This window comes from Xiphophorus couchianus, chromosome 5 (assembly GCF_001444195.1).
Source record: "Xiphophorus couchianus chromosome 5, X_couchianus-1.0, whole genome shotgun sequence".
NCBI lineage: Eukaryota > Metazoa > Chordata > Actinopteri > Cyprinodontiformes > Poeciliidae > Xiphophorus > Xiphophorus couchianus.
The window spans coordinates 4,467,590-4,479,943 of NC_040232.1; the positions used below are offsets into that span (position 1 = coordinate 4,467,590).

At 37.0% G+C, this 12,354-nt stretch overlaps 1 protein-coding gene across 1 annotated transcript; it reads left to right on the top strand.

The window, feature by feature from the left end:
• The first annotated feature begins 795 nt into the window (after positions 1 to 795).
• Positions 796 to 11,050, top strand: znf330 (zinc finger protein 330). Its single transcript, XM_028016226.1, has 10 exons — positions 796 to 914; positions 1,105 to 1,242; positions 1,331 to 1,350; positions 1,438 to 1,508; positions 1,841 to 1,917; positions 2,979 to 3,105; positions 3,188 to 3,292; positions 3,435 to 3,481; positions 6,073 to 6,190; positions 8,109 to 11,050. Exons 1-10 carry the CDS (start codon positions 798 to 800, stop codon positions 8,375 to 8,377), a joined length of 1,089 nt encoding a protein of 362 aa, XP_027872027.1. The 5' UTR covers positions 796 to 797; the 3' UTR covers positions 8,378 to 11,050.
• The last annotated feature ends 1,304 nt before the right edge of the window (positions 11,051 to 12,354 follow it).

Sequence of the window (12,354 nt, forward strand, 5' to 3'; positions counted from 1 at the left end):
ACCTACACAAGGCTCACCTGACTCTCAAAATCACATGGAAGTAATAAAGATGTACAGTTGCCATAAACCTCTCATCAAACTAGACACTGAAGCTTCAAAATGTAAATATTAGCTTTTCTCTATAAATCCTGATTGAAAAATAAAATATATTTTAAAAACAAAAGGTATAAATAAACAAATTCTTTATTTTTAATTATGTTAGAATTATTATGTTTAATAACAGACTTGTGATAAAGTAATGTAGGGCCTTCTCTTATATTGTTAGAAAATATTGGTATTATGTGTAAGGAATTTTTTTATTTCTCTTTATATAACAAATATAACAATATTTTTATTAATTCCCTTAATCTAAAAGTAAACGTAAAATAAATGTGACGTTTTAACCAGTATGATGACTTTTCCTAAACGCTACAGTTTTCTTTCAATATTATAATACTGACGAACATTGATTTCCCATCCCATTACCTTGCCATTTCTTTTTGACATACAGCTTAACTATACTTTTAACATCACGTTTGCTCATTTTTACATTCTTTCTTTTGCAATATTTTTGGCAAATTTGTCAGCTAGTTTGTTCCTTTCTTTTCCGATATGTGCAGGAGCCACAATAATTGAACCTCCTGACCAAATTATTTCTGGTCTTGAGTATAAATCTAAACATATTAAAATCTTCTTATACTTCCTGTACCCAATCCAATGGCATCAACATTGCTGTCAATTATTTTATTTGTCATAAAATTTTAACGATTTAAGTGATGTAAGATTCAGTCCACACTCCATTCCAGCTGATGGTGGTAATGCGCCAAGAGAAACGGAGAAATGACTGTTGTTCCACTTGCGGAACCCAAATAACTGCATTATGTTTCACCGGACACCTTTTTCAGACGGACTTAACGCTAGCTTCGCTGGGTGAGGTAAGGAAAATTTAAAGTTACCTCTTATATCTGAAATGACATTTTTTATTATTATTCAGGAGAGAGTTAGTGTTTGTATGCTAGCATTAATTAAAATAAGACCTAAAAATAAATTAGTGGACGCCATTAGTTTTCTACTTCTGTTTTTAAAAGCTAAGATCACCATTAACTTTTCTCTTTCCTCTTACAGTTATTATTGATTCCAGAGATGCCCAAAAAGAAAACCGGAGCCAGGAAAAAGGCGGAGAACCGCAAAGAGCGAGAGAAACAGATCCGAGCCAACAGGGAGCATGTGGAAGTGGCCAAACACCCCTGCAACGTGAACATGGTCTGTAGCCGCTACCGCTGCTACTGCTTTGGCTAACAGTGCAAACACTGCAGCGGGCTAATCCTCACTGTTTATTGTGTTTTTACAGGAATGTGACAAATGTCAGCGGTAAGTCTGTATTTAAAGCAGATGAAACGGATTCAGAAGAACTTTGATTTGAAGAGAAATAAACGTATTCCTGCTTATTTTTCGTAGGAAGCAGAAGAACAGGGCATTCTGCTACTTCTGTAACTCTGTGCAGAAGCTGCCTGTCTGCGCTCAGTGTGGTGAGTTTTTTTTTTTTTTTTTACTTTTCTTTAAATTAAACATCAAGCTACAGACCGATTCCACCTAATTGTTCACTATCTCAAGCATTTTTAATTCATTTAAGAAAGTTACTCATGTAAGTATCTTCAAAAACTTGTGGACAAGAAAGATTTCTAGTTGCAGACAATCTTGCAACGAATCTGAGTAAGCCTGTGACTGAAGAGTGGTGTTGTATGACTGTCCTATGTCTTATTAAATTACACACAAATGGACTGTTTCAATTTTATTTAGAATTATTGGAGTAAAATAATGTTACTGTTATAATAAATGTTGATTTATTTGTGTTTGTTAGGTAAAACTAAGTGCATGAAGGCTTCAGATTGTGTTATCAAGCATCCAGGGATCCACAGCACAGGAATGGCCATGGTGGTGAGTTTATATCAAACCATAATTAAATCTTGTTCTGATCTGGACCTGTTTTAGAAACTAGATGGTAACAGTTACATTCTCTGGTTTGATATACAGTTCTAGATATTTTCTGTGGTTAAATAAAATTAGGCACTTTATTAAAGTATATGCTTATATGAAACTACCTACTATTTTATCTAATGCAAGGCATTCTTCTCTTTAGAAATCTTGTAATTCATAATTGGTCTATTAGTTTCAGTGTTTATAAAAAGGCAGATTAAGTGCAGAACATAACTATGTCATATTTTAATTGCAGGACTTTATTTATTAGGGAATTAAGTTGAACTAGTCGGGAACAGAGTGAAGAAAAAATGAGAATGAGCTTTAAGTGTGCAAAAGCCAAGAACATATTTCCACTAGTGGGCACCGATTTTTCTTTAAAATGCTTAATATGCTGATTCCAATTTTGACCAATACTGTTATTTTTTTAAATTGACTGCAAAGATTAAAATAAAATATTTTCATGTCTTCCCAAAGAGACCAAATTTTTGCATGTACTCTAAAGAAGATAGGAGCAGTGATGAGGAAAAAAATAAATCACATTTTTTCCTCAGAATTCTGTGATTAAACATTTGTTGTTTTATTCTAACTTGTCTCAGAAATCTGACTTTAATAGTGTGAGATCAATAGTCAGAATTCTTTTATTTATTATTTTCAGGGGTCCTGATCTTCCATAAGAACAGCTGCTGATTTAATTTTGGTCATTTTTTTGTCAGGCTGCTGGTTAACAGGCTGAAAGGGACTTTTTATTTTTACCTCCTATTTTAATTTTTTTTATATTGAGCTTCTTTTTTTATGTTGGCATTCAGCTTGAAAGTTTTCTTTTCAGCTCTTTAAGAATTGTATCCAAGTATCCCTGGTAGTTTTTCCACAAAGAGCTTTTTGTTTTTGCCTCGGTCCTTCTTGAACTAATAATACTCATGTGGAATATGCTGCCAGTTTTTCTCCAATTGTGGTTCAGTTAACCATGGTTCAGTTTTTTTATTCTGTCCAGATATGTAAAACCTGTTTTTATCCACAAGGGGGCAGTGTGTGACTTCTGTGAAGCCTGGGTCTGCCACGGTAGGAAATGTCTGAGCACCCACGCCTGCTCTTGTCCTCTGGCCGACGCCGACTGCATCGAGTGCGAGCGTGGAGTCTGGGATCACGGTGAGATACTCCCTCCTGCTTGTAAACCAATCCCATCGGCTCGAACACTGAAAATCAACGGGATGCTCCATTTCCTTTGCAGGAGGTCGGATTTTCCGCTGTTCCTTCTGTCGGAATTTTTTATGTGAGGATGATCAATTTGAGCACCAGGCCAGCTGTCAAATCCTACAGGCAGAAACCTTTAAATGTGAGTCATGTGGTTTTACTCGCCCATTCATGTGGTTAAAAGGAGAATAAATTATTTGTTCTGCAGAGTAATATCTGGAAGAGATTTGTGCATTGGAGAGAAAGTGAATGCATTTTTTATCTTTTCCTGCGTTTTGTTTCAGGTGTTTCCTGTAACAGACTGGGACAACACTCGTGCCTGCGCTGTAAGGTGAGAATGTTCAGCTGGAAATTTTATCCATCCCATCAGCATGCATCACACGAGAAAAGACCGGCCCTCAAAATTCCTTTAACATATTCTTTGAAGTAAAATTAGACTAACGCAAGTACGTTTTGTTTTCGTTTGCACCATTTAAGGAAATCTTGCAGGTATTCTGAGCTTGAACAAATGAAACTAAAGATTAAGGCTTTCCTGTCTGAGCAGCTGCGAGGAAACGCTCCGATCAGATAAAACTTGACTTGCCAGAAACTCGTTTGACCTCCTGCGGATGGGTTAGACTTTAAACAAGGCTAAAAATAAGCATGTGTTGTTGTTATGCAAGCGCTACCTCAGGGTCAAGTTATCATGGTGTTTAAAATGAAAATATTTTCAATACCCAGTAAATTAAATGGAATTCTTTGAAAGCAAAACACTTAAAAGGAGTGGGGGGGTCAGAGAACATGATAAAAAAAAATTAAATACCACTTGCAGCAGTCACTGTTGCAAAAGGTGTTTCTACATGGTATTACCATCCAGTGTGGTATGCATTAATATAATGTTGAGCATTAATATAATGATGAGCATTAATAAATGCATATTATATTAAAATGCATTATATTAATATAATGCATACCATTAGTATAATGCATATTCTCAACTATGCATCACTTTCTGCTGGCTTGTTGCACAAAATCACAAAAAACACATTGAAATGTTTTTTTAAAAAAGGGACAAAATGAGGAAAAGCTTATAAAAACTCTGCATCGTGATCCCAGTTGGTTATAGTTATTTAAAGCAATTTCCGCGTTAATATTTTTTAGTTTCAAACAGGATATAGCATTTCTCCAGTTAGATTAGAAAAGAATTATAACCAAGGTTAAGCTGACTCAGCATTTTTTAAGGCGTAAGAGGTTTACATAAACGCTTCTGTTGTGGAAGGGTTGCACAACAGCAGCATGAAAGGAAAACGTTAAGTTCAAAGGTTGCAAATTAAAGGGTGATTCAACTTTTATAACAAAAAGAGTTGGAACAAGACCATTCTGTACTTCAGAGAACAGGAAATCGGTGTGCCCTCTGCGGCTGGGTTCAACATAAGATGTCGCTTCTGAAGCCATTTCACAATTTGAAAAGGTTAAGCAATTAGATCTGGCAACTTCTCACAGTTAAAGGAGAAGAAATGATGAGACTGTGTGATGAACTGTGTTTTGAGGCTCTGGATCTTTGATTTATTATTTACACTGCAAAACACAAAGTCTTACCAAGCATTTTTGGCTAGTTTCTTGTACGAATATTTTAATATACTTGAAATAAGTGTAACTGGTACTTTTTAATCACCATCATGGAATTATTGGGCGCCTATATCCTGCTGAAAAGTTACTCTTCAGTTAGTTTTGTCTTATTTTAAATCTACTACGATATTTGCAGTAGAAACTAAACCAAAAATACTTTGTAGAATTTTGCGTTTTTGCAATGTAGAAGTTTTGATCAGTGGAAATTTCCAGCATGTTGACTCTTGACATTTTGATGTGCTGTCGCCATGACAGAGTAGGACAAGAAATCTGGTCCTGGAGGCTTCAGATCTGAACAAACTGTCGATTGTAGTGGTATGGGGCCTTGGCGGAGGCGGAACAGATCGTCCATCATGGATAGCAGAGTCCTCACTGACTTTAGTGTTCTGTTCTGGGAGTTTTCCAGCTCTTTTCAGATTCCTCACTGACCCTGGTGCCGGGTTTTGTGCTGTTGAATAATGAGCAGAGTGGTTGGTCGTCTATTCCCAGCTTCTTCTCCATCCTTCATCATCCATCCATCTTTTTGTCCATCCCCTGTTGATCTTGTGCATACCCTCTTATTCATGTTGGCCATTGCTGGGGCGCTGGTTCCTGCCTCTAGTGGACATTGACCGCTAAGCGGGGTCCACTTGGAACTCACTGTTTCAGCTGTTTTTCAGTTTTCCGGAAGTTTGTTTCATTGTGGTGCAAAGAAGCATCTCCATGTTTGTGTACTGGCAAAAATGTCTTCATATTTGCCAATAAGCAGAAAAATCTGCTGCAGCCTTTGTGTCGCTTCCTGCCATATTTTGCACCACTGACCCTAACACATTGAATTGGTTGGTTGGTTTCATACCTGCATAAATGGCTGTTTCAGCCTTTGATCAATCATTCAGTCTTGTGGTTTTCCTCAAGGCTGCATTCTTGGGCAACTTTTACTCTAGCTGCATTCTCTCCTACTGTAGCTCAAACTGTGAAGTATTACAACTTCTGTAAACAACTCACATAAACTGCTTTCTCTTTTAAATGGGATTTTAAAAGGGCCATTATTTTTTTCATGGTGTTTAAATTTGTGTATAAACAACTGGAAGTAAATTCTGTATTGATTTTTGACTTCTTCCACTTCCTTGTTTACTCAGCATGACTGGTTTTTCTATTCAAAGGGGTAAAAACAGAAATGACTTGACTCAACTTGTTTATTATTTTAGTTCTGTCCTTGCAGTGTCGGTTTCCTTTGTCGTTCTGTCGCTTGAACATTTCTGGAACATTTTCTGTTTTTAATGCATAGTTGAAAGGACAGTGAGTATTAAAAGTTTTTTTTCTTCACATCTGCAGGCCTGTTACTGTGACGACCATGCCAAGAGTAAAGTGTTCAAACAGGAGAAAGGCAAGGCTCCACCTTGTCCGAAGTGCGGCCATGAGACCCAGGAGACTAAAGACCTCAGCATGTCCAGTGAGTTTCACACAACCGGAGCTCGTCTTGCCTTTCCTGTAAATTTGACAATTCAAGCAAGCTGCAGCAACCTCTTTTTCCTGCTTGAATGGTTTTGGAAAGTGAAACAGAAAATGCACTGATTACTTCTTGGCACAGGGGCTTATTTCCCATAAATGTTTATAGAGAGGGCTTTATACAAGCAACTTACCCTGAATGCCTTTTTTCTCTTTCTTTTCTCTTTTTATTATTATTTTAAGCTCCATCTTGTTGAGGTTTACACATAAAATTCTATAAAGTATTTTTCTTACTGCAGTGTAAGGGGAGAGAATGGAAAATGTCCCTGTTGTTTAACACAGCGGTGGGCAGCTGCGGTAGTTGTTGAAAGCCAGATCCTTGAGTGAACACAACTTTTCTCCATATTTGATAGTAAACTGTAGCAGTTTTATTGTTGTCTGGCAACATTAATATAAAATCTGACCTCAGCTGTAGTACTATGGGAACCCTGGGAGGTCCACCAGTGTAACATGGAAATAAAATGCTCTTCTAAAGATCACCCTTATTTACTTTACTTCTCAGCTCACACAAGTAATTAAAAAAAATATTCACACATTTTAACTCCTTAAAGGGTCAGTATTATGTAAAATTGACTATTTTTTAGCTTCTTTTTTAACTTATAATGTTATTACCTCAACAAAAACATACCAGGACTGGTATGTTTCACGCGTGTTTAAGAAATCCTATAATCTCCATGGCAACCATTCAGCGGTGCACAACTTCGAGACGCAGCTCCTCCTCTGAGCTGCAGTTTCCAAGCTTTCAACTTCTGCCTCACAGAGCAGCCTTCCGCAACTCAGCTCCTTCAAACTAGCCAGCAGCAATTAGCAAATACCTGGTGGAACTGCAGTAAGCTTCTGTCGAGCTCATTATAGGAGCTACTTCTCAGTGAATCGCTGGTAAAAACCTTGTTAAAGGGTTAATAGAGGAGCCATGTTGTGATGACAGGAGTTCTTAATGAGACAGAGGCCCAATTTCAAGGCATCAAATTTTAAAGTTAAAATTCTTTTAAGTCATATACTATATATATATATGCATATATATATAGTGTTTGAAGGTAACATAGTTACTTCATTGTGCTATAAAATTGCACCATGTGCTTCAGAAATACATAATACTGCCCCTTTAAAAGGTTTATGGGTATTGTTGGAGCCTCAGTGCCAAATAAGGCTTCAAAATACCTTTGTTTTGGTGCCAAGTCATCAAGAACAATTTTAATTTGTTTAGATTTTTTATATGCAAATATTGTTTTGTGAAAAACAAAACATGACATTTTGAATGGATTTCAATACAAAAATTGCTGAAGGGTCACAGATTGCTCTATTTAGATTGGGGGAAAAATCTGACTTAAATGAATGAAAAAATGTTACCAATGTATCAGTGCTGCCACATGTTGGCAGAAATACCCTTTAACACTGCATAAAAGGATCCTACATATCCTTTATACAAACAGCTGCCAATTGTTGTTTTGTTCCCTGCTTTTTATCTCCTGCATGTAATTTTTATTGTTTAAATTCAAGATGTGATTCCAAGGAGCAGGTCTGTTTTCCACAAACCGAGCCCCACACCTTTTATATGTAAACACTTGTCTTGTTAAAACTCCACATTTCCTCTTTTAGCCTCTTTACTTTTATTGCAAGGCATAAAAATAAATGTTCCAGGATGCCTACTTGAAAATGAACACAGTGAGATGAGAACTCTTGAGTAAAAAACTGATGATGTTGCCTTCAAACTAACTGCAGCCTTTTGAAAATTATTCGGATTCATGCAGAGAATTAATTTGTGCAAGCCTGATTTTCATGCAAACATGCACGTCTGCAGCAGAGGCTGTGTAGAGAACGAGATCTGCTCTAAATCTGATTGGTCCGTTTGTTCCCCGCAGCTCGCACCTTGAAGTTCGGTCGGCAGGCCGGCGGCGACGACGACGACGACTATGAGGGCGCGTCCGGGTACGACGCCTACTGGAAGAACCTGGCAGCTGGAGGAAGCCGACAAGACGACTATGGCGATGATGATGACGACGGCGATGAGGAAGAGGAGGATGACGGGTATGAGGAGGATGACGAAGAGGAAGAAGATGAAGGTGAAGAGGAGGATGAAACTGCCTCGGAGTCTCTGGCTGAGCTGAAGATAGATGGCACTGCAGCCTAAAGTAAGACTGAGGAGTTGATGGTCAGAGTGGATTTTAACTGAGTGAAAGTCACAGAGTTTGGCATAAATACAGAGCATTTTGCATTCAAGCAGCCTAATGTTCTTGTAATCTTTGGAAGTAGTTTATATGTGTGTGTGTGTTTTTTTTTTTTTTAGCTTTACACATTTTGTTTTTGTCCAGTTCTGGTACCAATGTGGTATGATGAGGAAGTGGAGGACAAACGGAGAAAAACCATGAACTGTACCAGAAAGCCAAAGTTTACCCAGGAGTGAGGAAATAAATATCAAAAGGCCAAACTGACTATTAAAAGCTGCATTCTGCAGTTTGTTGACTAAGAACTATGAGATTCTCACAGTTAGGTAGGGTTTAATAAAAGAACCATCTATTAAAGGATATTTACAAATTAACACATATATAAATAAATATAACATGATTTTTCCTTAAAAATATAGAAAAGCAAAAATTATTTTTACTGCTGCTAAAATAATCTACATTTAACTTGCTGCTGTTTTGCCCATCTAGCATAACAGGAGTATATTATTAAATGATCAAGTTTGTCTGCAAAATGTAATAACATTTCAAAGGTAGGCAGTATTTAGCATCATGTGGGGGAGGGGCACTAGTAGATTATTGTAAACTCCTGTACACAATGGATTTCTTTTGCATTGCATAAAAAGGACTTTACAAAAGCATTTCATTGAAATTCAGGAGCAGAATTTAGTTTTAAAAGGCATAAAGCGGCTTCCTCTGCTTTACTTGTTTCTTCTAGGCTCAACCATCACACAAGGTGTTGCCGTTTTACTGTTATGACTTTTCTCGTTAAAACAAGAACATGTTTTGGTTTTAACAAAATATAAAACTTTACTTTTTTTTTATCTCGTTAAAACGTAAAACTTTATCGTTTCAGCAAGAAACTGTTCCTGAAACGAACACTTCCGTACTTTCATGTGTAAAAATGATACGATGGGAAATCTTTTGTAGTTCTTAATCTGTGCCAGATCTCTGAAAGTTATCCAGACTGAATGGTTACGTAGTTGTGGATTTTCTTTAACGCTTGAGTATTAGCAAACAAAAACATAACTGCCATTATGTAGAAATGACAATGGTTCCTCCCATGAGATTTTTCTTGTCAAAAAGAGTTGTGGGTCATGTATACTGGATTGAAATCAGGTGAAAAGCAGTCAAAGTCTAAGGAAAATCTTTTAAGGGCCCTCATGAAGCCTGATTGAACTGTTGATCAAAACCACTGTTAAAGTTGAGAAAGTCTAACTGTTAGAAAGCATAAAACAACATAAGAAATTACTCTAAACTGGTTCTCTATTTTAAGCTCCTTATTCATTCCAGTACTCTCTGGTGACTTTTAGGAATGTTGTGAACTATTTTAAACTTCACCCTTCTGCACAGAATTGAAGGAATAAAGTTTAATATGAATCTAAATCAATAAAATTGTTACTGAACATTCTTTATTTTAATTCATTCTCTGAAATGCTTGGTTTCTAACAGGGTTGGGACTTTAATTTTAATGACTAAATTATATAAATTTAACTCATTTAATTGGATATTTTTTAACATACAAAGCTCCTGGGTGGAACCTTTGTATTTGCGTGTTTCTGGAACACCTGTACATCTGACGCACAAGTGATAGCTAAAAATCGTGATGGACGACAAAACCGCCGGTTTGGTCCACTGGGAATAAATTTTTGCTAAAAACATTCTGATGGGAATAAACTATTGAGCTAAAAGGTGTTGGACTATCAGCGAAGCTATTCAAGCCTAAAACAGCATCTCAATGCCAAACAGACATCCCCAATGCTAATGTCATTTTTTCCAAAGCAGGGGTCCCAGAAACACTTAAAAGCTAAATGGTTGTATACAATAGGTTTATGAATTGAGTATCTTGCTTAAGTTGCTTTTTATTTAAAATGTGATTAATTGTAATTAATTACAGCCCCTGCAATTCACTGGCAAAAAATTTTATTTGAGTCCCACCTCTATTTTTTAATAGTTGGAGCTCCACTAGTAAAATTATATGAATATATGAATTCAAAATCTCTTGCTGTACTGAGAACCTTGTAGAGAGATCAGTGGGAAGATCTCATGAAGAATGTTTCCACTATTGTGTCCAAGGTTTTTGGTATGGCATGTGTGGGAGTTTGATTTCATCATGTCTGTTTGTTATTTTTGTTCATTAGTAAAATCCCATAACAAGAGTTCACTTGTTTTTCCGTCATTTTATAGCTAGCTGGATTGTCCCTACTACAAGGCCAGATGAATGTGTCACCCTTCATGTCTACTATAACAGAGAACGCAACATGAGCCTGACGTGCAGCAGGGCTACTTCAGTTCATTCAGTTCTTTTTGAAACAGCTTAAGGAACTCATACAGTTGAGCTTACAAATTTTTTCCCCCACTTAATTACTTTAAGATGTGTTTTTATGATCTGACTGGCCAGAAGATTGTGAACTATTTTTATGTGTTTTTGTGGCTTTTCTCATAAGGATGGAATTTTTCCTTCAACGTCTCCATGACCTTTTCCAATTTAGACAGGATACACATGCAGGATGATAGTAATCAGCGGTTTGACTACTCTAAGGGATGGAGAAGGGCAATGTTTTTCTTGAATTAATTAAGATTACCTGAATAAACAAAATAAAAAAAACACATTTTCTTCTCCCTGTCTGAGAAACTTCTTTTGTTCAGTTAAACTACCAAAATAATTTTTTGTCGTAAATGCTACAATAAGATTAAACCAGAAGATTACTTATATTTTCTCAGTATTTAGCAAAGTTATTATAGTTTAAGTTAAACGAATGGAATAACAAAATCTGAAATTGAGAAAACATTTTTAATTGAAATAAATAAAAGCAGTTAAAGACCTCTGGTCTGGTTCATCATTGGGTGAAATTTGCCTTAAGATGCCAAAAGATATCAGCACAAACATCTTGGGAATGTCCAGTAATTTTACCTTCTGCGAAGGAGGTGGAGTAATTTAAAACAAAGAAAAAAGTCTGGTAATCCTACTACCGATCTAATAGAAGAATAATTCCATCAGATTCAATCTAAGAAGTTGAGAAAAAAAAAGTGTTTTTTAAATACAGCAAACACAACATCTGGTTTCAACTAATCATAGTAATTACTGATTCTACGCTTCCTTTATTGTTCCAACTCCTAATCTCCAGTCAAAGGAACCACTTAGTAATTTAAGCATTTGACAGGCTGCAACAAAAGGCAGCAGTTTGTGTAATGACCACAAAACAGCCTGAAAAGTTGTAAATTATGATGCAGATGACACGCGGTGTAGGCGCTAAATCAACACAATAAAACAAACAAACCAAAAAAATGATCATGTTGAGTCTGAACGCTTCTGGGAAACCATCTGATCTCTCCGTCAGGGTGAAGCTGCAGAGGTGTTCCCGTAATAAAAGTGACATGTCAGCTGAAAAACTTTTACAATAATTCCTAAAAACAACTCCTTTGCAGAGATGAAGGAGGAGTGCGCGCTCGACGTGACGAGAGAGATGCACAGGGAGGGCGTGTGTGAGTCTCTGTGTGTGTGTATATATGTGTATGTGTGTGTTGGGAGAGAGAGTGGAACTGCGGAACCGCTCGGCTCAAGTGTAACCAACAGTGGATTTCGGACCAATGAGACAAAGCGGAGTTACTGTCGCAGATCCAATGCGAAGATGTGATAGAGTTGTGCTGGTTCTGTGCTGGGTAGAAGAACCCCCGCGGCAGCTGCGCTGACGATAGAAGAATTCATGACGGCTCTCCAGGTCATCCTTCTTCAGCTCACATTGCCCCGGGACCAGCGAGCGGTAAGCGGTTTTACCTCCCCACTCTGACCCGACAGCAGGGCCCAGGTTCGGATATATTATAAGAAGCATTTTTTTTTCTTATGATTATTATTTGTAGCAAAGTAACTGTGCGCAAGTTTAATCCGGGGCGGTCTCACTGCGCATGTGTCTACCTTTCAGCA